The sequence below is a fragment of the Dermacentor albipictus genome, chromosome 6, assembly GCF_038994185.2.
Source record: "Dermacentor albipictus isolate Rhodes 1998 colony chromosome 6, USDA_Dalb.pri_finalv2, whole genome shotgun sequence".
In the NCBI taxonomy this organism is placed as follows: domain Eukaryota; kingdom Metazoa; phylum Arthropoda; class Arachnida; order Ixodida; family Ixodidae; genus Dermacentor; species Dermacentor albipictus.
The window spans coordinates 22027058-22054820 of NC_091826.1; the positions used below are offsets into that span (position 1 = coordinate 22027058).

Sequence of the window (27763 nt, forward strand, 5' to 3'; positions counted from 1 at the left end):
ACCGCCACTTTAGCAGTTTGCATGCAAACACACATTCATGTGGTGGCATTGTTTATTTTGGTTAACTGGCCCAGGCAAGTAATGTGAATAAGAGAACAATTATGAAACATCATTAGCTTAGTGAGGCCCAAAATACTAATTCGGGTAACTATTAATAGCAGTAGTCGAGGGCACGCTTGAAAGGCATCATTAGCAGTCTGCACGTCAAAGCGCAGTCAAGTCGTCGCCACTGTTGGTGAAACGACAGCACTCAATGCGAAAATGACAGCCACTGTTGGCAGCTTGCATGCAAACACACGTTCATGTGGTGGCATTGTTTATTTTGGTTACCTGGCCCAGGCAAGTAATGCGAATAGGAGAACAATTATCAAACATCATTAGCTTAGTTAGGCCCAAAATACTCAGTCAGGTAACTATTCATAGCAGTAGTCGAGGGCACGCTTCAAAAGGCACCATTAGCAGTCTGCACGTCAAAGCGCAGTCAAGTCGTCGCCACTGTTGGTGAAACGGCAGCACTCAATGTGAAAATGACAGCCACTGTTGGCAGCTTGCATGCAAGCACACATTCATGTGGTGGCATTGTTTATTTTGGTTACCTGGCCCAGGCAAGTAATGCGAACAGGAGAACAATTATCAAACATCATTAGCTTAGTTAGGCCCAAAATACTCAGTCGGGTAACTATTCATAGCAGTAGTCGAGGGCACGCTTGAAAGGCACCATTAGCAGTCTGCACGTCAAAGCGCAGTCAAGTCGTCGCCACTGTTTGTGAAACGGCAGCACTCAATGAGAAAATGACAGCCACTGTTGGCAGCTTGCATGCAAACACACATTCATGTGGTGGCATTGTTTATTTTGGTTACCTGGCCCAGGCAAGTAATGCGAACAGGAGAACAATTATCAAACATCATTAGCTTAGTTAGGCCCAAAATACTCAGTCGGGTAACTATTCATAGCAGTAGTCGAGGGCACGCTTGAAAGGCACCATTAGCAGTCTGCACGTCAAAGCGCAGTCAAGTCGTCGCCACTGTTTGTGAAACGGCAGCACTCAATGAGAAAATGACAGCCACTGTTGGCAGCTTGCATGCAAATACACATTCATGTGGTGGCATTGTTTATTTTGGTTACCTGGCCCAGGCAAGTAATGTGAATAGGAGAACAATTATCAAACATCATTAGCTTAGTTAGGCGCAAAATACTCAGTCGGGCAGCTATTAATAGCAGTAGTCGAGGGCACGCTTGAAATGCACCATTAGCAGTCTGCACGTCAAATCACAGTCATGTCGCAGCCATTGTTGTATTTGTTTATCTCACGGCAAGTAACGCCAATGTAAGCACAATTATTCACCCTGAATAGCTTTGCTAGCATTGTTTGTACTAAAAAATTCTGAGTGAAGTTGAATGTGTTTTATTGAGGCAATTATTTAATTCACAAGCCATCGGCATAGTGATCGACGGCCAGGTTCAAACAATGACATTTGTGAGGTAATAAATGGTGAAAGTTGCAAAAGCTATCAGTGCACTGCTTTGCTGGGCTCCATTTACTGAAAAATTTCTTTGCAACGACAAAAGCATCAGACAGGAAATGACACCCCACTGCACAGTGTTATTCGTGTTGAACTTTTTTGCCATCATATGTGATTGGCAGCGAAACCATCCGTTTACTAAGACTGATTGCATGAAAAATGCAACAGCATAGCAAGGTGTAGTTTCACAATATGGCACCCTTTCATGTGCACTTCTGACGAGCTGCCACATGCACTGATGCATAAACATGAACTGAGGTAAGAGGCTAAGTTGCTGTGCAACCCCCATGACGCTTTTAAGAAAATCTATCTCTAAACCTTTCTGTTTTCATAGGCGATGAAAATCTGTTTTGAGCAAGTTGGTTAATCACACTGCAGCAACAACACAAGAAGCAAGGACAGAAAACACAGCGAGTAGGCAGACTGAGAAGACGAGGTAGACCAGTGAGAAAGGTTTTAATGAGATGGAAGAGGCCTGCCCTGCCGTGTACATGAGTTAGTGCTTTGAATGAGATTGGTTTATGAAAATGTGTAATGACTTTCCTGAAAGAAAACTAGCAAAAGCAAATGCTAATATAATATAAAAGGACAGAAATAATGGTAAGCGCAAGCACGCATGGAAACAGGCACGTATTCACACACAAATGCGAGAACTAAGAAGAACTCCAACGTAAAGAAATCTGGGAAATAGAAAAAAAATTGACAAACGCAAGAAAACATACATTTACAAACAGACGCGGGTCGAGGTATTATAGGAACGGGTTCACAAGCTGCTGTGCTTACCTTCTCATATGTTTTCTTTTTTAACCGTTCTCTTAATACTGTCTCGGGAAATTTTAATTGCATTCATGACATTAGTGCTCTCAGGCGCGTCCACATTTCACGACAGCGCTGAACGTCTTGACGTATGCAATTATAATGTTGTTCCCTAATTTCCCCCCACCGATAGAAGCATCTTTAACCGTGCAGTAACAACTTTTGAAACAAACGATAGATGTACGAAGCAGAAAAGGCCGGTGTGATAGGGCTTCTCTATGGGGCTACTACATAAGAAAACGCAATCGGCAACACTTATGCTCAGCTCAGTTCTGAGCACACGAACATCGCGTAGTACGACCACTTCTACACCCAGTAACGCTGCAACACATCGCACATATATATCACGATTTGTAGCTCGCAAACGCACTTCATAACGGCAAGAGCACAGCTCGAACGTCGCGATCACCACGGCGCATCGCAGCCGGCAAAACGGCTCATACGCAGTATAGCACACGCAGAATGGCAGCGATAACTAGGCGATAAAAGCTTATCGCTACTGATCGTATCGTTACTTTTGGTAAGTTGCGAAGGGCTGGCGTTCACCACACCGCGGCAACGATCGGCATACACAGAGCAGAAACCAAACGTGTACGCTGGGTGCGCCAATCGGACGCTACTTATTTCAACACGCCTTGAACAGGTGTGCTGCTCAGAATGCACGTGTATGTGATGGAGTTCTCGTCTGCGACGCACACGCGAAGCATGGCACAAGAAATCACGAAGTCGACGGCTTGAAATATTTCCTCCGACGCTCTCGTAAACACAACACACACTTCCTGCGCTCCGTCTGTTTCTGTTGGCGATCGCACGCACTGATGAGGTCTGGAAGCGTACACCGGCTTGCTTCTTCCGATGACTATCTCCGTGGGTGCCACATATCTCTGGTAAAAATCACAAACAGGAGAAAAACATAGACTGTTTCTGACGCGGCTGTAGCCTAGGCCTTGCGTCCCTGCTTCGCTTCGCTTCGAGCACGCGCCATGTTTGCTGTGACGACAGCCAAACCGTCCGCCTCGGACCAGCCAATGAGAGACGAGCAGGCGGCCGGACGGGAAACTTGCGTCCGCTCCTCGCTCACCAGTAGAGAGCTATCCGCACGCGACCGGGCGAGGGCGGAACGGACGTGCGGAGCGACCATGTACGGGCCCTAACTGCCATTTGTGAGTAAAACGGCGCCCGACAGACGGCGCTACGGTTTTCTGCGCAAAACCCAAACGCGCGGCCATGGAGAAACCGAGCCAAGACAAGAGAGGTGGTTTCACCGCTGCAACGAATCCAACGCTCTTGGTCACGTGGCTTGGACCGTTCCATAATTCTGCGAGATCACATCGACGTAGCATTCTCTGCTACTTAAAGCTGGTTCGAGTTTCGCACGCCAGCGAACCCAGCGCAGCACTACGCGATAACGATAATACAGGAACGCGAGAGCGCGGTCGGCGTAGGCTGGAGAAAACGAAACTTTTCGGCCGCCCGCGTTGTTGTCAAGAGTAACGTCGTCGAGTTCTCCTTTCTAAACATCAAATAGAACTGGACAAGCATAATTTCTCGATGTCCAGAGCGGAAGACCTTAGGTTAACAAAGCCATAAAGCGTGCTCTCGAGGAGACCACGGTCAAGTCAAGACAGGCTAAGTTCATTAAGGAATTGACTTGGGCTATTGGCGACTCCAAGTAAATCGCCCCCTAGCGGCCGAACCGAGAAATATCTCATCCAAGTTCATGCTTGAACCGAAAGAGTGTGTCCTATCACGGCATGCCCTGAATGCCTCGTAGTTCTGAAATCGTCGGAATGCCGCCGCGCACAAGCTCGAAAAAAAAAATATGGATGCCGAAAGACTTGTTTACAATTATGCGTGTCATCGCGGCAGAAAGACAGCAATGCATGATTTCATCTTTTCGCGAGAGGAGCAGACGATGCCCATCGGAGAGCGACTTGGATGAGAAACTTCGCATTGGGAAATTGTGACGACTGAAACAATGAGTAGTCAGCTTGGGCTATATAGACCGGACGACACAACGACGATTCTTGTTAAGGTGCTAACTTGGGATAGTCGGTCAGGTTCCGTACTCGTGTCGTCTCGTCTGGCCCATGCCGAAAAGTCCCAATTAAAAGGCTTACATTGTCGTCTGTTCACTTATCCAATGCCTTGGGCTGTGTATAAAGGGACACTAAAGTGGAAAATGATTACTTCTGCATCAGTAAATTACCGTTCTACCCCACCATAAACACCACTCTTACAACGATAAGACGTTTGGTAAGCCAGAAAAAGCGCAGGAACGAAATACAAGTGGCGACGCCTACTTATGTACCCGCACCTGGGGGCTGTGACGTCTTGAATTTTGATGGCATCTTCTAGGGCCTGCTAATTATATATAGCGGTACAGATTGACTACATTGTGTTCCAAAGGAACCAAATATTCAACATGGCAAGTTTCTGGGACCTTTATTCAGCCGACGCGGCCCAAATGCGAAAACATACTTTGGAATCCCTGACGTCACGCTGACGTACCGGCGCTGGGGTTTCGGCGCGAAATTCAAATACTGATACTTGGACCTTCATTTTCTCATGTAATAACCAAACTATTTTTTTGAAATGAGTGCCTGCAGGGTTCTCAAACAATGCTTCATTAGTCTAAAATGATTTATTGTTTCACTTTAGTGTCCCTTTAAGCATGGAACCGAACCAGCTATACCCCGAGTTAACACGTTATACTGAAATTCGTCTGACTTGACAGTGGCTTCGTCGAGAACCCCCCACGCTGCGTCGTCTACACTCTCCCGCGATTTACGTGTTGCTTGCAAATACGGAATTAAGACGGACTCGCGTGTCCCAGGTGCCAATGATTACACCGTGCAATACGCTCGATTTGCATTTTCGACTGCCCGCGATTCGTGGGCGACGAAACGAGCTCCTTCCCCCCCCTTTTTTTTCTCTTTTCCTTCGAGAGGCGTCACAGCTGGACTCTTCCGCCAGCCCCATTCCTGCACGGCTCTCGCCGGCGAGATCTCTAATGCGCGCTGTTCATAACTGCGTGCATGAATATTAGCGCGATCGCGGGCGGCGTCGAGCGATGGCAAATTGAACGGCATTCCTTGCATTGCACGCGCGTTAAATGCGCGCTGACCGCTCCAGAGAGGAGGTGTATACGCATACACACAAACACACAAAAAAGCGGAACGTAAAAAAAAAAGATAACGAGCGAAACTCGCTCGAAGGAGGCGTGTATATAGAGGGGGGGGGAGAGGTGCAGTTTCTCGCGTCGAGAGGGCGTTTGCGAAGGGTGAGGAGAGGTGGCACTGCGTGATTACGCGCTCCCGGAGTGAGTCGCGCGAAATGGAGGTGCCTCGTGTTTGTACGTACGTACTTGCGTATGTACGTGCGTGCGTACGTACGTGCGTGTGTTCTTGCGAAGCTGAGCGCGAGCAGTTAGGAAAGAGAGCCGCTCCCTCACGTCGCCACTGTGTTGTCCGCTCCGTCTCTGTGTGTGTGTGTGTGCGAGAATTATTCCGTCTCAAAAAACACACTCAGAAACAAACAAACAGACAAAACGTCTGGGTGCACTGGTGTGCTTGGACGAAGCGCTGCGTCGTCGTAATGGGCGCTGCTAGTAAGACGGGACAAAAGCCCCGGACGCGTCGCCGCTTTTGTTTTGTTAGACCTGAGCCCCCCCCCCCCCCTTCTTGAGAGAGAACCCGTGCGACAGCGGTGCGTTGCCTCCTCCTTCGAGTTCGCCCGGCGAGCTGTCTCCGTAGTCGGCGCAAAACGCTGCGCCGCCAGGGGTGACGCGTTCTGCCTTTCATTGTGTGAGGAGTCATTCCCTTCTGACTGCATTTTCTTTTTTGCCTCACGAATGCTTCCCGCCCCGTAGTATATATCTTGAATTTTTCTAAAGTGCCCCCTCTTGGCGCTCTTAGCGCCGGAAATGTCTCATTTATCTCAGCGGCAACAAGTCCAGCTTTATGCCGTAAATGACGTTGAAGACAAACGTAATTTCAGTTGTATTAGTAAATTACCATCGTCGCAATAAAAAAAAAGCAGAAAGAAACGCCGCCCAAGCACTTCCGCACAGGTGGTTAATCAGCGGAGCTGAAACGGGCGGTCCCGGTTCTTGTCACTGGCTTAGTGCCTACGGTTCATTAAACGACGGCTTGGTAGGCTGCCGGATCCTCGGTACGCAGTTGCTACTTGCGCTCGGCTGCACGAGCCTGTTCTTGTGCCCGGGCTGCAGCATCGGCACGGTGTAGACGAGCTCGTTCCCAGTTATGCTCGCGGCGTTGCTGATCGAAAGCTGCCTGCTCCTCAGGAGTACGTATGACGCGTGGCCTACCTATTTCGGAGCCAGAGAGAAACTGCTGCGAGCGCGCTCGGCTGCGACGGAGAGCAACGACGTCACTACTGACGCAGCCAATCGCGCCCCTCTATTTTCTTTTTTGCGCATATGCACGGGGTTGCGCCGGATGGACGGATCGGCTAGCCATATACAGCTTCGTAGTAAAAAGCCACTCGCATTGTGAGAAGAGGCTTAGCGAGCCAGAAAAGATTCAAACACGAAAGAGAAGTAGTGTACCAGCTCACCGTGAAGTCACCGAATTTTGACGTCATGCTGGAACCAAATTATTTTTTTAATCGCCAGAGATGTACCACATTGTATTGTATGTGGTCCAAGTAGTAAACTTAGTAAATTTCGAGAATGATTACTCAGCCACAACACAAACGACCTAAATACAAATAAAATATTAATAATACTTTGAAATATGTGACGCCACACTGTCGGTACTACAGCTGGGGGCTTCAGCGCGAAACGAAATAAATGGGACAGTGACCTTCATTTGAGCTCTTCTTTTTTTTTTTTACTCGTACACCGGACTTAACGAAAATAGAGTTAATAAAGAGTGGTTTATCTGCGTAAGCTGGTGCAGTGTTTCTCACAGAATGCGCTTGGGAACAAAAATCGCGGCTGTACTTATTCGGGATCAACATGAGATGAAACGAGGAACTTAATTTTGCTTGGCAGTAGGATTACCCTTTGCGTGTGGATTCGAATCTAGCTCGCCAATATGTAACAATAAGTATAGCTTTGCCGTCGAGCGTCTAGCCGCACTGAACAAAAAAGAGCTTTTATACGTGTTATGTTTGTGTAGTCACAGTACGCACTTTTGTACTTTCGCTTTACTTTCGAATAAACAATTTTGTTAATTGATTGATATCGTTCGAAGGGGTCGTATACCTTATAGTCGCTGGCATTCAAATCCGTGAACGGCCGTCCGAAGGCCTCCCCAACCGCGGTATATATGTGTGCCCTAGACGGACTCGGCAAGACAAGCCGCCTGCCTATCGGCTTTGCTGCGGGTTCCCACGAGACCGGGGATCGTAACGGCTTCGTCGCGACGGAGCGCAGGTCACTAGTGCGACCCCCGAGGCGATAAAGGTCCTTTGCAAATGCAAACGATCAGAAAGAACCGCTGTACGGAACTGAGTTACCAGCAACCACGGCCTGCGAGAAGCCATCGCCGTATTTCAAGGATCATCGGTGAAAGCAACATCGTTGGGTGCGAGTCGTGTGGAAGTGAAGGAGAGGATGGCTCTTGGCAGTAAGAGGAGGAGGAGGAGGAGGAGGAGGAGGAGGAGGAGGGAAAATAAAGCAGTGCGTGACGAGACAAGCCAATGCCGAGTCCATAGCCGTCGCAGGGAACTCGGCTGCAAGATGGTGGTTCGCTCCGCTCCGAACTTCCGGTGAACTGAGCTACTTCGCAAATCGTTCTTTCTTTTTTTTTCTAAACATTGAGTTACAGATGCAACGATTGACAATGATTGTGCATGTTCGCAGATTTACTGCCATCTTGCCCTCTACATATATTATTGCTTAGAAAGTTGGCAACATAAAGCATAATAACAACACCACGAAAACGTCTCAAGCCACTAACCGCCATTGCCATGGTAGCTAAGCGACGGCAACGTCAAAGCTCCCTCTATTAAATTTTGTAAGACACTGTATGGCTCAAGGATATTCGGTGAGAGCAACCTGCTTGGCCGAAAGAGTTTTCTCGAACCGCAGGCTCCTGTGGGAATAGGAGCAGGAGGAGTAGGTAGGCTGTCGAGAGCCGCGCGAAGACGAGACGAGACGAGACGAGACTAGCCGAAGCCGAGTTCAGCCCTGCGGAGCCAGGCCCGGCCCCCCTGGCGTGCGATAATTCGAAGAACAATGGTTGTTTTCGCTGTGCTCGTCATTTTCGCTTCAATCTCGGTGAATCGAGCGCTGTGCACCCCCCCTCCCGACTCCCACCCTCCCCGGGTCCGGTGATCGGTCTCCATCGGCCCGCAGACAGCCAGGGCTTCTCCTGATTACAGGTTTTTTGTGAGCTGTGCGGCCGCCTTTCTCGCTGCGCAACCGGCAATTGCGAGGGAACGCCATCGAATACCGGTGTCGAGCGTGAGCGTTACATAGGAGTTTGTAATCTACGCGCTGCCCGCAATGCCAGTAAATGGATAGAGATACTCTGTGTCGCAAAGAAAAACACGCAGGGTGGGTGGTTGTGGCATAGAGTTTCCTAAAAAGAAAAACTTAATCTACGACGATATTTTGGAGGCATTGCTTGTGCCTCGGTTTGGTTTGATCTGCCGTCAGCATAAATTATCCGCTTACTTTCACAATGATCTCCGGTGGTTCATGCAACAAATGAGAATGAATTGAATTTCTAAATGCGAACGAATTGCTATTTCTCTTTTACCACGAAAATGTTGTGACGACACAGCCAAAGTTATTGCAATTGGAAGTTTTGTTTAAATATCAAAATCAACGTCGCGCGTTACAGTCGAGAACATTGCATTTATCATTTCTGGCCGTGGGGAAAAAAAACACTGCTGCGCGTCAAAATGGAGGGCACGTATAAGAATCGAGTAAATACGGTAATTTCTTTTTTTTTTTATCGGGCCGGCATTCATTTTTTCCTGGCCAACTGAGACAGACGCTAGCGTGTTTCAAGTCACGTGATCTCGCCCATCGAGCTTCCCTTCTCCTTATGTGCATACCACGACGCTCAACTAATTGGCACGATATGTTTCACTTCCCCTTTTGTTTTTCCGCAACTCTCGCTCGGCCGATTTCAGCGCGAAGGTAATTTAGGCGAGGCTTCAATTTGTGTCACCCACACCGGCCGGGCGTCGTTTTGCCGTCGCGACGGCAACTGCAGCGGCAGCCGCGGAACGAGGAAGAAATTAGGCGATCGAAAGGGGCGAGTCGCGGGAACGCGTCTCTCGCATTGTGCAGGAGGCTGCTTGCATCGAAAGCGCATGCGCAGTGAGCAGACGACATTTCCGCATACCTGGCACACATAGTTTTTTTGCCAGAGTTTTGCCGAATGCTCACCGCTCGGGTCACGAAAGTCCCGGGACGGTTCCAGGCGTACAGTTCCATGCAGTGATCACTATAGGGAGAACTTGGGCGACTTTAGTGTCTACTGCGGGAGCTGCCAACGCAGTGGTTCAGTTCATCATCAGCCTGGTTACGCCCACTGCAGGGCAAAGGCCTGCAGTGGGCGTTTGCAGGGACAGCATGACCACAATTAGTACATGACCGGGGTAGTTGGAGAAGTATGGGAGAGGCCTTTGCCCTGCAGTGGGCGTAACCAGACTGATGATGATGGTGGTGAAGCGAAAGAAGCTCTACAAAGATGTGGTTCAGGTGAAGCCCCTTAAACTTTGTAAAGTAGCGACACTGTCGTCCTACACCTTCACTCCTCCTCGTTTCTCTCTTTCACGCGCGCTCCTCGACCGTGGCGCCGCCTACACCGATCGGGCGTAGCAAGTGCGCCAACACGCGCTCCTCGTCACTCCGTAGACGCTTCTCGAGCAAAAATGGCGCTGATGCACGGTACGAGGGCCCACGTGATGCTATTAGGCCAATGGCGACGCGGCGTCGGCCTCGGCCGGAGCACGCGAGGATGAGGCGGCATTCTTCAATGCGTGCCGCTATTTTACGAAGTTTGAGGGGCTTTAGGTTCAGTCGGCACGGGGAATGATGGGTAGTGCATGGATTTGCCTAAACTTCGTGCTTCTGGCTTGCATGACGCGTAACGAGTAACAAAGTAACGGGTAATAAACAAGTAATAAAACGTTATTAAAATTATCCCACCAGCAGGATTATTTGTATATAAACGATTCATCTCGAGTACAGCGCGCCTCTGCGAGCCGACGATGTCGGAGACCACAAAGCGGTCACGTGAAGACCTGACCCCTGAGCTGCTCTAGGTCCAGGATGTTGTTACGTGCGCAGTTCAACGCAGCGCACTCGGCCGTCTCGTTAGCGGCTCGCTTCAGCTATCCGGTCGCTTTATACAAAAGCGGTAACCACGAGGGCGTTACGTTGTTTAGATGCTTATCTAATTAGGCACGTACAACCACCGCAGGATGCTTTCGGGGTCGCCTGATCTCGCGCATGGCAGTAGCGCATAGCTCTGCATGCTTACAATGGCATAATCATGACCCCCTCGCTACATCAAAGTCCCAACCATTCGTTGGCTAGCTGTTTTAGGAACTTACTCAGTGTATTAACAAGAGAATGTTGTTAATAGAGACTTTTAGCGTGTCCGCTATTCCGGCAAACTGGGGCGGTTTGGGCGGATTTCCGGATGGTCGGGGGCGTAAACGTGAGCGGCCAGATTGGTGGCGCCAGCTGGTGGTGCAAAGCCCAACCACCTAAACACAGAGCCAATTACTATATTTCTTCTTAGCTGGGGTGTAAGTTTTCGACAGCGGCGTAATTGTGAACACGATTACGCCACTGCCGAAATTTGCACCAGCAGCGAAGCAGAATAAAGTAGGCTACTGCAGTTTTAGCTCTGTGTTTGTCTGGTTCAGCTCTACAACACCAGGCGGTTTCACCGCTCCGGCAGCTCCCGTTTACGCTCCCGACCATCCGGTAATCCGCCCAAACCGCCCCAGTTTGCCGGAATAGCGGACACGCTAAAAGTTTCTAATAGCTTCGCTTATGGCGTGCTCGAATTTCCGGTCACGCTATAGTGTACAGCGTTAGTATAGCGCACGGCACCTTCCTACGTTAAAAGCAAAGCGTTTTGTGTGACGTTGTGGTGCACGTGGTTCGAAAGCATCTAGATCTACCGTAGCCTCTGAGATGGTGCCGGCGTTGTGATCTCGGAGGCCATGGTGCAACTTTCACGAACGCAAACGTACACCCAACATACACCTACGGGGCGATATCTGGTGCCTGACGTCGAAACCTAATTGAGCCCGCGCAATTTATTAACGCCTCTCTTGTGGTTTCTGCAGAGGATAGAAAAACCCTCCACCCTCTTTCTTTTCATCGTATTTTTTTTTTAATTTTTGTCTACGCATTGCATTAAGCCTACGGGCGCCAGAACTGAGGAACTAGCAGCTCCTAATTTACGATTTAGGTGAGCTACGTTTGGTTGGTTGATTACTTTGCTTGGTTCGTTAGGTGGTTTGCCTTTGTGAGTGGCTCATACCCACTGTGGCGGATGGGCCAGGAATCGAATGAGTTAGAAAAATAATTAGACAAATGTAAGTAGAAGCACTAATGGGAAATCACGAATAGACCTTTGTCTCTTTTTTTTTTTTTCTTGCGCGCGCGTGTATGGGCGTGTTCAACCATGTCGAGAGTACATCCGTTGTGACGATGCGCAGTGAGGCGGCAGCCAAGATTCCTGCCAGGGTTGAAAGCGCTTCAGAATATATACGTACTTGTTTGATAGTGGTTCCTCGCTCATCGTGTGTTCTTCTTTCTTGCAGGCAGGGAGTGTTGACGACACCAGTCTTTTTGGGAGCGACCACAATAGTGTCATACGAAAAGGTCAGTACCCACAGATACAGCTGCACACCTGGCAAGAGTCATCCGAAATGTCTAGGTCTCACGCGTTTCGAGCACCTTTGAGAAATAGGAAGTTGCCGTTGTGGTTGGTAAAACGTTTATTTAAAAGTAGCCATGAAAGGTTTCTGTCCTCAGGAAGTGAATCCATCAGGGCGAGGGGTAGGGACGAAGGAGGAGGTCAGTTCGGATGTTATCGACCACCTTTTAGTCATTTAGAGATCGAAGTAGCGATTGGAATATGAGGCAGAACTAAGAGAAGACGAAAGGAAATAGGTAGGACGCTGTTCTTTCGTCTTTCTTCTTCTCTCAATTTTTTTTTCCTATTTCTTAAGACGGCTGAAAATGCGTAAAACGCAGTCCTCATTCCAACTAACCAAGCTGTCAGCTTTTAGTTAACCGAAATGAGTCGTTACCCGCTTTAAATGGCTCTTACTTGGTGAAGCTGGAATATCCCTTCTCCGATTTTATTACGATCGCGACTGCGCTGAAGATTGATAGCGCCGAGAAGTGTGCATCGGTTCGTCTTTTCCGCAACACGTTCTTTTCTTTCGGTTTGTTTCCCAAACGCTACATTGTCAGTTCCTTTTTTTTTTCTTTTTTGAGTGTAAGTGTTGCGTGATCATTTTTTTTTTTAACACGTCGTCTGGTATGTGTGCAACCCGAAACGTCCTTGCAGGGAATTACTGCTGGCGCATGCGTAAATTGCCACTCTGCCGCGGTTCTGCTCAAAGCGATGCGGGTGTGATGAGGCCATTCCTGTGCCTGGAACTAGCAACATTTTCTTTTTTCCCCACATGTTACACATTCTCTGCTAATACGTCGTATTACGATCAGCCAGCCAGTGAGCTCGGCTGACTTGCTTTATTAGGTGTGGGTTCAGTGTAATCGCTTGCCGTGCAGAATACATAGGTGGGTTGCATGAAGAGGGAAGGGGAAAGGGGGGGTGAGAGATAGCAAGATCGAGCAGGAATCAGCCTGCAAAGCTTACGCCACATTTGTGGTGTAGCGGTAGGAACAGCAATTGGGTGCGCATTCAACGCTCCGTTTGGCCATGGCTATGTCAAGTTTCTTCATTATCACCTTTTTGTTGCTGTTGTTGCGATAGCGATTATACAGACACTCGAGGCGAGCTCACGCGCATGCGCGGACGGAGCGCCAAGGGTTGGAGAGCACGTGACATGCTGCCCGTGCGAAGAGCGAGCAGGTGAGGGGAGAAGCAAGGTTTGAGTACGGGCTAGTTGGTACACGGTAGTACGGTAGTTGATAGTACGGACCTTGCTTCAGTATCTTTCTAGTTCGTCGGGCATCGCTAAAAGACAGCGCTTGTCTACGTCGTCCTTTTTTGTCCTCCGTCTATGTATGCGATGTAAGTGACGATTGATACGAGGGGAGAAGGCTGGTGCGTGGATGCGGTATACCGTCTCCACGCGCGTCCATTGTTGGAAGTCACGTGACGGGTCGAGTGCCGCAGGCTTGGCACCGCAGCACCGGCGTTCCGACAGCGTGTGCGTTCACGGTCCTCCAGTAAACTCGGTTCACGTCTGTCTCTGGGCGCGTGTTTGCTTAGAAAGTGAACCTACATTTTTATACATCGCTTTTAAGCGGGGCGTCTCGTACGCTGATCCAAGAAAGAGAAAACGAACTTCATTACAAAGAACGGTCCGGCAGTTTTGGTTCTGGTGGCCTCGGTTGGTCGGCTCGAAGTTCTTGGACCCGGGCGGCATCTTCGGCTTGCCGGACGGCCCGGAGCTGGTCTTCCATTTCCGAACTTTTGAGAGATTGGATTGGCCGAATTGGATTTTTTAAAGGTGTAAGCATTTCTATGACTACCCAACGAGAAACCTGTCGTCACCTAAGACGAATGCAATAGCTCGTGCCCCCGTAAGCAGGCAAATTCATTAAAATCAGCCATACAACACACAGAGTAGCACACGTTTGAATAAAGAACAAGCTCTGAACAAGCATCCGAAGCATCACTTACGCATTGCGTAACGTACAAGTGTCGGATCATATTTGACAAAAGTGGATAATGACACCGGGCTGCATGGACATGAGCAAGTGTCGCGCCGCAGCAGTTCGGGTCGCCGCGGCGCTTGTCGCATTTGTCGCTATGGCGACGGGACGACCGACGCCGCCTACTGGAGAAGAACGGAAACGTAGAAATGCAGAGTGTCAGGGTCAATACGGGAAACGCCAGAAACAACGACTCTGCGCAGCGCGGGGAACTACAGCAAGACTCTCTCACGAACACAACCAACAAGAGGAAAGACACCGTGCCGCTGACTCCCCGACAACGACGTTCCAGGGAAGGCCGCCACCCAGAACGAGCGCGGGAAATACAAGCGCGCGATATACCCAGCGTCACCGGGAACAACGCCTAAGCCTGACGCCACAAAGAACGTTGCATGCCTCTCCTCCCCTCTCCTCCAGCAAATGTAGTGGTGGTTTCGCAACAGCTTCGCTAAATGAACCCTAAATTACCTTAATTAGCACCAAATTTCGTTGGTTCGACTCCTACCGAATGGCGAGGGTTCGAGTGCCTTAATTCACTGTGGCTAATTAACTTCACCTCAATTAACGCCAATGGTCTTCGTTTCGAGTGCCGTAAGGCAGCCTATCTTAATTCAACCTGTCTTATCATGTTCGCTATCAAACGTGATAAGCGAACGACCGATGAGGGTTGATAAGGGTTTATGCTGGTCGGGTCAAGTTCCACAGCATTGGTGATGACACCGGGCTGCGTGGAGATGAGCAAGTGGCACAATGCCTACGCATACCTAGCTCTATCAGAGGAATTCCTGCGCGAATTTTTTTTATGTAGACTGATAGGACAGGAGACCGGAAGGGTCGCCGTTTCACTGCTGCCAAAAAGCGTCCAAAACCGTCTTAGTGCCCATGAAACAGTGACCGTCACTTCCAGTAATAATCTCATACTTCTACTGCTTTTATTTATTTATTTATTTATTTATTTATTTATTTATTTATTTATTTATTTATTTATTTATTTATTTATTGCTGTACACGGCCGTTTTACGCGCAATCACTGTTCTTTCTTTTTTTTTTTTCTTTCTTCTAACCCGTACATACAGCACATGCACCGCCTGGTGCTGACAATGGATGCGAGGGTCAGGGGTTCGCACATTTGTGAGGTGGTCACTGAGGTGTAACTAAAAGCCATTGTGTTGGGCGGGGCGGACCGCAACAAAAGGAGCGATGTGCCGCCGGCTGGAGGCGTGTTCGGGGGGAGAGAACGGGGGGGGGGGGGGGCGGTGAAGCGAGGGCGTATTGTTAAGCGGGCCGTGAGTACGGGGGACTCGCGTGTGCTCTATCTACATCGAATGTTTGCTCTTCGCGGTGGTCTTTTCTTGCCCTCCCGCCGCCGCAGCGGCGGCGTCTGTCACCCGACTCTCGCGTGGCTTCCGAGATCGCCGCGGCCCACGAAATGCGCGCGTCCACGATCTCGGTGTCCGCGGGTGCTCGTTGAGTATCTGGTAGACTGCGCACGGAGTGGAGAACTGCGTTGTGCACGCCAGGCTCGTTTGTTGCACTTTTGGTAACATTGTGCGAAACCCGCCCAATTTAGCGAGCATTTGTATTCTTTAATGTATCTAAATTTAAGAGGAGAGTGGCACCCGTAACTTCATTTAAAACGCAGGGTAAACGAAACTAAAACCACGAGAAACACTGCAAAAAAGAAATTGCTGAACACATTTAATCGTAGCGCGAACATTTGTGAAGTGGCGCACAAAATTAAAGCCAGAGACACGCTGTTTCTAAACAAGTGAAAGTACGCAGAAGGGATCGCGAAAACAATCGCATTGGTTGAGCCTTCGAGGCGATACGGCTCAGGCGAAGATCAAGGAAACGAAGAGACCTATCTAAGGCATCTCATGAGTAGTTTGAAGGGGGACTAAGCACTTCTGAAACGTTTCTAACGCTTTGTTAGCTTCCAGACTGAAGGCATCAGAAGAAACGCTTCAGAAGTGCTTAGTGCCCCTTCAAACTACTCATGAGATGCCGGTAGATATATATAGGTCTCTTCGTTTCCTTGATCTTCGCCTGAGCTTTCAGGACAGCCACACGTGTTGGTCGTATGAGCCGCGAGCCAACAAGCCACTTCTGCCGTATACGTCCGCACATTCTAAGCTTGTTAAGCGGGCCATTATCAGTTCGTGCTTCAAGAATGCCCTTAGCAAGTCTTGATGTCATGTAGTGGACGTAAGCTTTGAAAAAGCAAACTCTACGTTTGTCCTTAGCTGGATATCCTAGGGTGGTGCTAGTGTCCGTCGAGGAACGCATTTTAAGAGAAGCGTGATCCAGCACGCAAAAGTCAGTTGCCGGTGCCCCTCCCGGCATACGCCCTAAAGTCAGTCTCATACTTTACATGCACGGGATATACCATAACTTGAAAAAGATGGTCCAAAGGGCGACTGTCAGAGTCGCTTTTTCTGCTCCCAACAAGCTCGGCAGGCTTTGCAGGCTGACGGATCCAAATGCCGTCCCTTCCGATAAGTGCAGAAGGCATCACCGCAAAAAGTTTGTCGAGTGTGTCCACCGGGTGGTGTACAACCCCCCGCTTTCATGTGGGAAGAAATATATCCGACAAACTGGGCGTTGCCTCAAAGATCGGCTCCGCGAACACAGCAACAATGTAAAAAACGGCTCTGGGGGTTTATTGGCGATCCACTGTCGCGATCATGGATGCAAACCTCTTGAGGATCAATGCACGATTGTTTCCCGTGGCAGCACGCAGCTCATCCGTGAAATATCTGAAGCGCAGATGATCGCAAAATTGGGTGATAAGTGTGTTAACTTCCCGTCTCTGCCTCTCACAGAAAAAGAATTGTGTTTCTTGGACGCGGCATCACATGACTCGTAACTATGTAACATGATTTCGCACTTCATTTTCTTGTAAGCGCATGCGCGGTATACACTGCCTCCCATGTATAAAATCGAAGCAGTGGCACAATAAACTTAGTTGAAAGTTTGCGCTAGGTGTGTCGTCTTCTCTCACGTCCGTGCGTTTTTTTGTCGCGCAATATCGTTTAAGTATGGGCTCATTTAATGCTCATATCTAGTGTCCCTTTTAATTGTTGAAACGCTAATATAGGAAGACGCACACCCAACCGTGCAACTATGCACCATGTATACATAAATGTGCTGCGGAAGACGGCCAATCTTGAGAGACGAGTGTAATGCGGCAGACCGAGAACAGAGGGCCAATTCGAGGAGGGCGACGAACACGCGGGAGACATCTCTAGCTACCGGCACGGCCGCGGCAGCCGGCGCACGAGATTAATGCGTGGCGCCGGTAATTTATGATAATTGTCATCGGTCCCTCCGAGCGCGATGATTTCGTACCCAGCGGGCCTGGCCCGCCGCGCTCTCGTATATGGGAGGGGGGGCTGGTCATTGCCACGACCCCAAAATGGCTACCTACCTGCCCTTGCTTCACTTTGTATATACGGCGGCTGACCGCGTGTCGTCTGCTCGCCCTGGTCCGGCGAGCAGACGACGCGGCCCGCGCTCTCTTAGCACGTCTGCGCTGAATTAAGCCGAGCCGCGATTTCGAAAGGTGGTGAGCTAGCTTTCCAAGTGCATTCTCTTGCGACAACTTGCAGTGTGGTGCCCTCTGTCTCTTCTATCTCTCTCCCTCTTTCTCTCTGAGAGACCAAACAATGGAGGAGGTGCGCTGCAATGTGTGTACACACGTCGGAGTGGAGGAGCTTGTGTTCGCCGGCGAGCAGTCCGAGTTGTCACGTGGTCGCTTGTTAGCGGCGCCCAGGTCGTACCTAAATGGGTCGTTTTTAAAGGGAGTGCGCCACTTCAAACTTCGTGTTGGAAGGGTGGTCTGCGGCACACTCTACCCTGTTCTTACTTTAGGTTGCCTTGCTATCTGCTCCTATCGCTGTATTTTCTTTATTTTTTTTTCATGTTCGTTGTACACCCATCTTAACTTCATCATTTGTCATTGTGAGTTTTTAGACAGTGTGTCTTTCCATCCTCGATACAGTACTGTTAACGTTTACTCAGAACCTCAAAAAATGAGCTGAAAGAAACAAATCATTATATATTATGTATTAATATTATAATAATTATATAATGAAAGATTCTTTTTTAAAGTTTTACTTCCAAAAGCAAAGCACGGGCTATTAAGGGACAACATAGCGGGGACACCGCATCAATTTCGACCATCCGGTCGGGGATCTCCCAACGTGCTCCTAAATTCAAATACAACAGAGTCTTATTTTCTTTTTAATTCCCCCCCCCCTTCCCTGTTGTAGCCTCGACCTCATATGCTCAGCTATACAACGCCATAGCCACGGAGCTACCGTGAAGTGCTACATGTATGGGCAACGGATATAGCTGTGCAGGCGTCTTTCTCGCGTTCTCAGTAAAAGAAAAAAAAAAAAGTGAAGATAAAAGGAAACGAATGACAAAAAAAAAAAGGTAGAGACACGGCAATGTCCTCGTATCGCGAGCTTAATTGAGCCTGGATATATTACACGGGGGGCCCCCGAACTACGTACTATATACTTCTTCTCCATACGAGGTTCGTCGCGTTGCTCTAGAATTATACACCGCATCGCCATAGTTGTACCCTTGGCCGCGTGCTACTCGCACTTATAAATATTCGCCTGTTAGTTGTGGCACGTTGTTGTTTCTTTTCGCCGTCTTCGGGGGCAAGGCTTCTTCAGCTGGCGCGCGCCGTACAAAAATGGCGACCCTATCTATATATGCGGGTGAATTGCCTCTCTCTCGCGCGAACACGCTCCCCCCTAAGCACAACCCATGGGCAGGGCGTGCGCATGCGCTGTTCATTTGGTTTAATTACTGACCGAAGAAACGCGTCGTGCGTCCAGGCCGTACCGCTTGTGTATACCGCGTGGTTGGGTTTCAGGGCTCGCTAATGGCGGTAGGGTTAATAAACGTGTCGATGATGGTGAGACCGACCGGATTAATGACCCGGTCGGCGCGCGCGCCAGCGCGATGGGCTTTTCTTCTTTTCTTTTCATTTATTTTCGACCCGTTTGGGTGGAGAGAAGGTCCCACTGTACACTCTGTAGCGGTAGCTCGTCGACTCGCGACAGACCACACCCATTTCAGCCTCCGTCGCCTGGCGTAGCACGCCGTCTGTTCGTGTAGGAAGCGCCATTATACCTTATGCCGCAGAAGGGCCTCAATAAAGAAAAAAAATAATGAAAAAGACAGAAAGAACGACGGGCCGCGCTGCGATTCAGAATCGCGACAGCGGCGGGATTAGAGTAGACGTGCCCAAATGCACGAACACCTCGCGTTGCATGCGGCAGAAAAAAAATATAAGGGAAAAGAAAATGCTGTGTCGGTTCGTCGTCTGCTATAACTCGCTAGGGAAAACAAGAAAAGAGGGCAGACGGAGGAAAGAAGTGCAGCAGACGACAATCAAAAGAAAAAAAGAGCGAACGAAAAGTAGACACGCCGCCGTCTGCTCCGATTATCGGTTCCAGAAGAAGAAGAAAAAGGCGGGAGAAAACAAAATGGCGCATGCGAAAACGTTTCGATCGGCAAACTTTCGTCCCGCATACCCTGCGGCTTGTGTATATCGGCACGCTTAAGCCAGCGGCTGGAAACAAAGTGTTTCACCTTGTCGAAAGGCGTCTCGGTGCGAGAGGCGATAAGCCGCGGAGAAGACGCAGGCAGGACACGCTTGTTTTCTGTGCCAACTCGAGCGTTAAACTCTCGCGCTTGCGCGGGTCGCGGCTATCCGCGCTTTCGCAGCCGCCGTAGCGTATCGGCCTTAGCCCGGTCGCCCGCCCGCCTTCACTGGCTTGTTTTGCATTCCGAAAGCCCGTGCTTCTTACCTGCCTTAAAAGACTCCCCGCGCACGTTTAGCCTCGTGCATAGCCATGTCACGATGTATCCGCGTAGTAACACATTCCCGAGGCGTGCTCTGATCCGGGTGATACCTTTAGTGACATTTATCTTACCCGGCCGCCATTGGAGGGTTGTCGTTATAAACTTATACGCTAATACTCCTCGTTTAGACGTCTGAACAAGCGTTAAACCATTTCAAGTTTCCTCAGAATGATGTTCGTTGATACCGTTGTATAGATTAACCAACTGCTCTAGAACCAGGCCTCATAACACTTCACTGCCGTGTAGCACTTTGTGACTGCTTTCACTGACATTGTAGGACTCAAGTTGCCCAATGGTAGGCCAGAAACCGGCAAGACGGCCATGCTTAGTCAACGCTCCATCTCTTAGCCTCTGTGCTACTATGCATTTTTTATGCACTTCTTTGTGACTGTACTTTATCTGTTCCTGTAGCAATCAATAGCTTGATTTTGTTCATAACTCAAGCAGCCCCAGCTTTTGTCCATAACTCACAAATATGCTAGCTGTGCCATCATGACATCAACGGCAAGCTGACTTAAGAGGAAGCTTTAGCTCGGGCCAAACTCCGACGCGGCCTATTCAAATACATGTAAAAACGCAAAAACGTTTTTATGAGATAACCCCTGGACCGATTTTGATGAAATTTGTTGCATTTGAGAGAGTAAGATAAATTCTAGTGACTGTTGGAAGCAGAATTTTGATTTAGGGCTTGAATTTTGTTAGAAAGATTTTCAAAAATTCAGAAGTTTGAAAAAAATAGAAGCATGAAGTTTACCAACTAATAGCTCTGCATCAAGAACAGATATCGTGGTTCTGTAAACGGCATCCATTAGATCATTCAAAGCGGACAAATATTATATTTCATTTTACATCTTACGTGAACTTGTTACATTGTTTACGAGGGCTCTGCAAAAGTTGTAATTACATAATAATACATTTTTTGAGGTTCATGTGAAACATATCAATTTTGTCCGCTTTAGATGTGCTATCATATACAATTCACAGAATTGCGATATCGTTTTTTTCTTATTGAGTTACAGAGTTGTAAACTTCATAGTTTCGTTTTCTGAAAATTAGCAATTTTCGTCAATTTTTAATAAAAAATTGACGACCTAACTCAAAAATTCGAAACCAGCAGTCACTAGATTTTAAGTTTTTCTTTTAAATGCAGCAAACCCCGTCAAATTTGGTGCAGTGGTTGCCGAGAAAAACGAATTCTCTTTTTACATGTATTTAGATAGGAGCACCCGAGCTAAAGCTTCCTCTTAAGATAGTTTTCTGAACGAATTCTTTGCAGCCTTGTCGGAATTAGCACAGTTATCGTTCTAGCTGCAGATATCGTTCTAGGAAGAATGCTTCGCCAGTCTAAAGACTGATGAAATGCGAAAACACCCGTGTACTTAAATTTAGGTGCACGTCAAAGAACTCCAGGTGGTATAGATTTCCCGAGTCCCCCACTACGGCGTGCCTCATGATCAGAAAGTGGTTTTGGCAGGTGAAGCCCCATAATTTCAATGACTGACGGAGGAAGAGTGCATTCACCAGTGTACGAACACGGATTTGCGTTGCCGCATTTGTCGCGACTTTCCCCGATTGAGTCCCTCCCTCGATTTCGCAGGTATGAAGGTTCGCAACTCCTCGGAGAACCACAAGGACATGGTGATCAGCGGGGGCGTGACGTCCCCGACGGACGTGTTCTGCTCGGTGCCCGGCCGTCTGTCGCTGCTCAGTTCCACGTCCAAGTACAAGGTGACCGTGGGCGAAGTGCAGCGCCGCCTGTCGCCGCCCGAGTGCCTCAACGCGTCGCTGCTCGGCGGCGTCCTCCGGCGCGCGAAGTCCAAGAATGGCGGCCGTTCGCTGCGGGAGAAGTTGGAAAAGATAGGACTCAACCTACCTGCCGGTCGGCGCAAGGCGGCCAACGTTACTCTGCTCACCTCTCTGGTAGAAGGTGAGGGGGTGTTTACACTGCTTACATTGTCGTGGGGTGTCTACATTTAATGAGGATTTATGTCGTTCTTTAATAGGGTCACCGAGTTGTCTCTTAAGCCACATACCCAGACGACCGCATCGTCTGCTCGGCAAGATAGCAGCCAGCACACACTTAGTGCCAGAAGCAAACAACTTGGGTCACCGGGTATGTGAAAGGGACTAGATGCGTACTGGAAGGTGGCTAAAAATCCCATAGAATGCGAATTACTTTAAAAGAAAAAGAAAACGGCAGCGATGGAACCAAGGCTGCCACCGAAATGGCGCAATCCGTCAAAAAGGGTGAGTACTTGTCAAAGCAGTTGCGGGTTCTGCCCCGACCTGCGCACCCTTTCATAAGCACAGCGCACATTAAGTGGTACCCGCCAACAGCTGGCAACAGGCTGACGCCTCTGCCTCCCTGATCCATTCCGGCCGAGCGTCCTAGGCACAAGGCCATGGGTCAGGTGATGTTCACTAGACCATTGGGCGGCGATTGCTCTTCCTTTTTTCTTTCTTTTTATTTTATTTTTGTCATTTTTTTAGAACGCTTCGCTAAGCGCGTTGGTCGATCGAGGCCATGATCGTGTCGTATTCAGCAGTGGACAATAACTCGTCTTCGTCAGGGCAACAGCGCTGGTGTTGTCCTGTCCCGACGAAGAGAACTCTCCTGCCTGAGACTTCCTTTGTAAAGCAACAGTTGATCGTTTAACGCGACTGCCGCTAGTCCTTACAAGCTGTACGCTAAAGAATATGCAATCTTTCGTACGTCTTTCTATATACATCGCGAAGACTTCGTTACTCGGTTAGATTGATACTAGACAGTGTGAGGTTGCCTGTTGTAGTCTTATCGCTCTCACTCTTTTAAGGTTGCTTTATCATGTAAGTGATCAACAGTGACCGGACGAGTGGCGAGCCTCAGTCGGTAGCCAACGTTTCAATAAGGGCACTTCTCGACTTCTCTTCCTCAGGGTCCTGACGAAGACGAGTCCCCTCGTCGAAAAGTTGGTCACTAGCTAAGGCTTGTCCCTTGTCTAGTCATTGTTGATCACTTCGAATCTCCAACTTTCTGGGAACCTCTCTCGGTTTGGTAATTGCTATAGCTATTGAACAAATCTCGCATTCTGTACTAGCACGAGCCTACGTAGCAAAAAGTCGGAGGATACCAAAGAAGCTTGAGTAGAAGATAAGGACCGCTTAACGAGCAAAATGGAAGACGTAACGTTAAGAAATAGGAAGATGGCAGAATGGGGATTAAGAGAGCGAACGGACCGAGCTGATGTTCTGGTTGAGATTGAATGAAGTGGACTTTGTCGGCTAATGCGTAGAGCAGGTAGACGGTAGTTGTTATGAGTTATAGAATAGATTCCAAGGGGAAGCGAGATATGAGGAAGGTTGGGTTTGTCACCTTGTGATTAGATAATCAGTTTCATGTTAATGATTTTGTGGGGCAGATCGTCATGCTTTCTGGGGGCTTGCTGTCTAATTAAAGTCACCTTTCCCGCGAAATGTTTGTAGCTGCGGAGCTTGATGATGCTGCTGCTGCAGAAAACGCTGCGTGGTAACCGTATTTTGACACATTCAAGCTGATCGCACAGTCTGAGCGGCTTCATTTTTTTGCACCGAATAACCATGGAAATCAATATGCCATTCCTCAGGATGACGTCTCTTTGGGCAACCCCGATCGAAAACGTCGTTGTCAAGCTTCGTTGCTTAACGCTTCTAAACGTTCTTTATGCTGCATCAAAAAAGGCAAGCATACCGCACTGACGATGGCGCCTCGAGGTGGTGGGACAATACAAGCGAACGCTGTAGATCGAATCGGCAATCTGTAACCCGCCATGACGGAACCCGTCATGATATTGTGCATTTTCGACCTTCGACCATGCCGAGTTGCCAGGTGAATGAGAGGAGGTAAACAAAAAAGAAAAAAACAAAGCTAAAGAAAGTGTCCGAGTGTTTCGCCACAAATTCGCCGATACTTCGCAAAAGAGATGGGCGATTTACGACCTCCACAATCGACCGGTCATCCCCGTTCGGAGAGACCCTATGGAGGGATGCTCTCGTAATCGCTCGTGAATCGTGGAGAAAAAAAAAAGGGAGGGGGGGGGGGGACGAAAGATCGTTTGTTCGCACTTGTAGCGACTGTACGTTATCGCAGCTCGGGCGGGACCGCTCGTAAAGATAAACTCACTCGCGCCCTGACCTGAGCAGGGAGGGCGTCCGTCGATCTACCGGAGCGAATTGTGTGCGCTCCTGGAAGGAGTCACAATCGAAAGCAGAATGCCACGTACGGCGTCTTTTTTCACCCGGACTACTTCGCAAGAAGCCTTCCTTCATCCATTCCGAGTTTGCTCCTCACACTACACCCCCCCCCCCCCACTTCCTCACCCGGATTCGGGACAGGCACGGCATCTCCGCACTGCAAACACAGCGGGTCATCATTCCGCCCGGCTCTCCGTCCCCTCCTGTATATATATACCGTCTCCTAAAGTTTCGCATCTCGAGGAGGACGCCTTTCTCGTCTCTCCGCGTCGCATATCACTCGGCTCGTCTTCTTGGAGTCCGTTTCGTAAGCCCCCTGCTCGACTGCCCGTGGGCCCCATCCACGCATTTCCCCCCCTATTCGCTTCGGCGATCCGGCGGCGATTCTCCCCTGCCGTTTCCTTGGCGACGGCCGCCCGAGCTTTCTCTCGTGCTGCTGGGCGTTGCGCCATCTGGTGCCGATTGCAGCGCCGCTCCTCGGCGGCATTCCTCACTTTCGTCGTGACCCGAGTCGCTGATGAGTCGAGTCGGTATATGGCCCGTCGCGGTGCGACCTTACCGAGTCCCGCAGGTCGCACAAGCCCGTCGTAGCGGCCGGTCGGTGTTTTTCCGACAAATTAACGGCACGATTCGAAAATTAGGCTTACCGGCAGCGAGCTCCGTGTTTTAGTTTCAAACGCCGGAATGTTACCGATTCTTTCTTTCTGAGGCTGTCGGAGTTTGAAAAGCGAGAAGGGGAAACGCCAAATCAATGTGGTCGGTCGTGAAATGGCATTCACGACGTCTCATGATCTTAGGTTAGGTTGCTTGGTTGGTTAGGTTGATTAGGTTAAGTTATTTGGGCTAGGGCTAACACTGGGAGGCTCAGAATACTACACGCATAACAGTGCAAGGAAAATGTAGTACTGGTCAGAATATTAGCAGAGAGGAATACATTAATCCCGTATGCTTTGTCAGTCAACTATGCACTGAGCCATTGCGTCGGTGCGTAGTTCGGCGTTGTTGCTTATGTCAAAGAAAATGTCCAGTTTGTGGACATGACAGTGGTTTCACTGCCAATCAATGGAGCCAGGCTTCATACATCTAATGCTCACTGGCGCTTGTAGTTTGAAAGGCGACTGCAGCTGGAAATATGACATCAAGGGGCGCACATTTCTCTCTCTCTTTTTTTTTTTTTAATCTGCTGGTAGGGGCCGGATGAAAGCGATACCGACACGTGAAATCAGATTGTTCTATCACTTATAGATTGGTACTCAGGGTGACCTTAATTTTGTCAACTCCGGGACAACAACAAAAATTACGCTACGTGTGCTCTTACGTGAAAAAAAGAAAACGTGCACCTTACTGCCAGCAGTACGCAATAAAACGTAGCCACGCCAGTGAACTCGAAAAGCATAACTTCGCAGTTGACGACGAATTCATTCAAGTTTCGATGGACTGGCCTGGGACCTCATTCGGGCAGTACCTCTATCATCCGAGACGACCAGGAAGCTGTCGCATGATAGTGCGACATCGAATCTAAACGACAACCTGCTCGAAGCGCCAGAATCTTGAAAGAAATTGAAGTTCTGCCAAGTCTTCGGAGGTCAGCAACATGGAGGAAGTTACTCCGTCTTGCCTTGAGCGAGTGACTATTTGAAATTACCTCATTTCTCTAGCATTGCGCTCTCGTCACACCCAGAAGGCAGATCGAGTATCTGTTGATTAGCACGCGCTCATCGGGCGCCATGCAACGTGTGGACGCTTACGTTGGACAATATGCGCACACAGTTTCACTTCTGAACTTGAACTTACAGTGCAAACACCTAAGTTTAAGTTAAGAATTATGTACCAAATAGGCCCATAATGAAGTTTTACAGTTTCACTTGTGCGAAGTTGATTCACTTCACTGGTTATATCGGCCGTGTGATGAAGTTCATGTGTTCTTGCTACCTTAACAGAGATGTTCTGCGGGAAAAAAAAATGTCTGTTTTCTGTCTACTTTAGGTTTAGCTTAATTATAATATAAGCGACATATACCGGGGATACATACTTAAATTGAAAGTAAGGAACGACACCCACTAAGTTTTTACGTAGACTGATGAATATTCTTCCGAGGCCCTGCCTACATTTATTAGCCGGGAAGAGGCTCATGGCTAGCGGGGAGAGGGAAGACCGGAAGTTTTTTCCTTCCCCAATTTCGTGCCCAAGCACGTCGGCGTGACGTCACAGATCTTTAGCTAGTTCTTTTTTTTTGCATTCGGCTGTTTATGTGCGAAAGAAGACCTTATCCACACTTTCTGGACTGAGTCTTCGGTTCCTCAGAAAGCAATGTACAGCCCTTTGTTTACGGATAAAGAAGCTAACCATATGCCCTAAGAAGACACTGGTAAGACCCATGACGTCACCGACGCTGGCGCAGCCTATCACTCATGCAGTACAATGTTTCCATCCAAATTCATGTGATATTCCTCCTTGGGGTCCTTTTAATGCTGTCGATGACGTCACTGGCATTTTTTCGCATCTTCTGGAGTCTACCAATTCATCGTTGCGCATGCGACTGGAGCCAATGATTGCACTTACGATACTACCCAAGACGATCAAAACCTCAACATCCTGGTATATACGAGCGCCAGTTTCTTTCCCGATGTGCACCCCGCACTATATGGCGTCATCAAAAAGAAACAATAACAAAAATATTTAAAGAACGAAGAAAAAGAAAGTTGCATGCGTCACCAGCATCCGTCTGATAAGCGAGTATCTGCGTGCGATACGCACGCATTCAACTTTGAACGAAACGACCGGCGATCTAAGCGTGGCCGGCGGATCTTCCGCAACTTCTTTTTCTTTAAGTGCCCGAAACGTCCGGCTCATCGCCATACAAACGAGGAGGTGCAGGGTGCCTTCCGGTTTATGTGGACAGCGCGGTGCGGCATCGTCGCGCAGATAAACACCCGAGCCCGGCGCAGTTGCAACAGCAACCACGCCGCCGCCGCGGCGATCGCACTTTTGTTGACAAGATCCGCTTGAGAAAACTCGCTCGGCTAGTTTCTTTCTTCTTCTTTTTTTTTTTGCACGTCCTCTTGTGGTGCGCAGAATTTGATTCTCAGCTGACGATTCATCTCGCAGCATTCTTAGTGCTTAATTTTTTTGCTTAGAAGGACACTCTAAACATTAGTACTAAATTAAGCTGGATTAATAAATCACAGCTCTGGAATACCAAAACAAACAGGTCACTCTCACCGTGGCATAGCTAGCGGCTTGGTAAGCCCCAGAGGAGATGAAGAGAAACGGAGGGTGATTGGTGGCGCCGCCACTGTGAAGTTCCCGCACCATAGTTCCACGTGACGTTACATATTTCGACAACGCCCGCTCGGTACTAGTTAACCTTTCCTTGTTCAACGGCGATTCCATTTCGTTTTGAAAAGACCCCGAAGGCTGAAAATAGGGACTTTTAGCGCGTCCGGTATCCGGGAAAGCGCGGGCGGTTTT

The 27763-nt window shown here is 48.9% G+C and overlaps 1 protein-coding gene across 7 annotated transcripts in view; it reads left to right on the forward strand.

Moving 5' to 3' along the window:
* Positions 1 to 27763, forward strand: part of TfAP-2 (transcription factor AP-2) — a 302474-nt gene that overhangs the window by 251593 nt on the left and 23118 nt on the right. For all 7 annotated transcript variants that reach the window (XM_070540084.1, XM_070540086.1, XM_070540087.1 and 4 more), the window contains 2 exons: positions 12109 to 12169; positions 21681 to 22010. In XM_070540084.1, coding sequence (XP_070396185.1) covers positions 12109 to 12169; positions 21681 to 22010 — 391 coding nt within the window. The remainder of the gene's footprint in view (positions 1 to 12108; positions 12170 to 21680; positions 22011 to 27763) is intronic.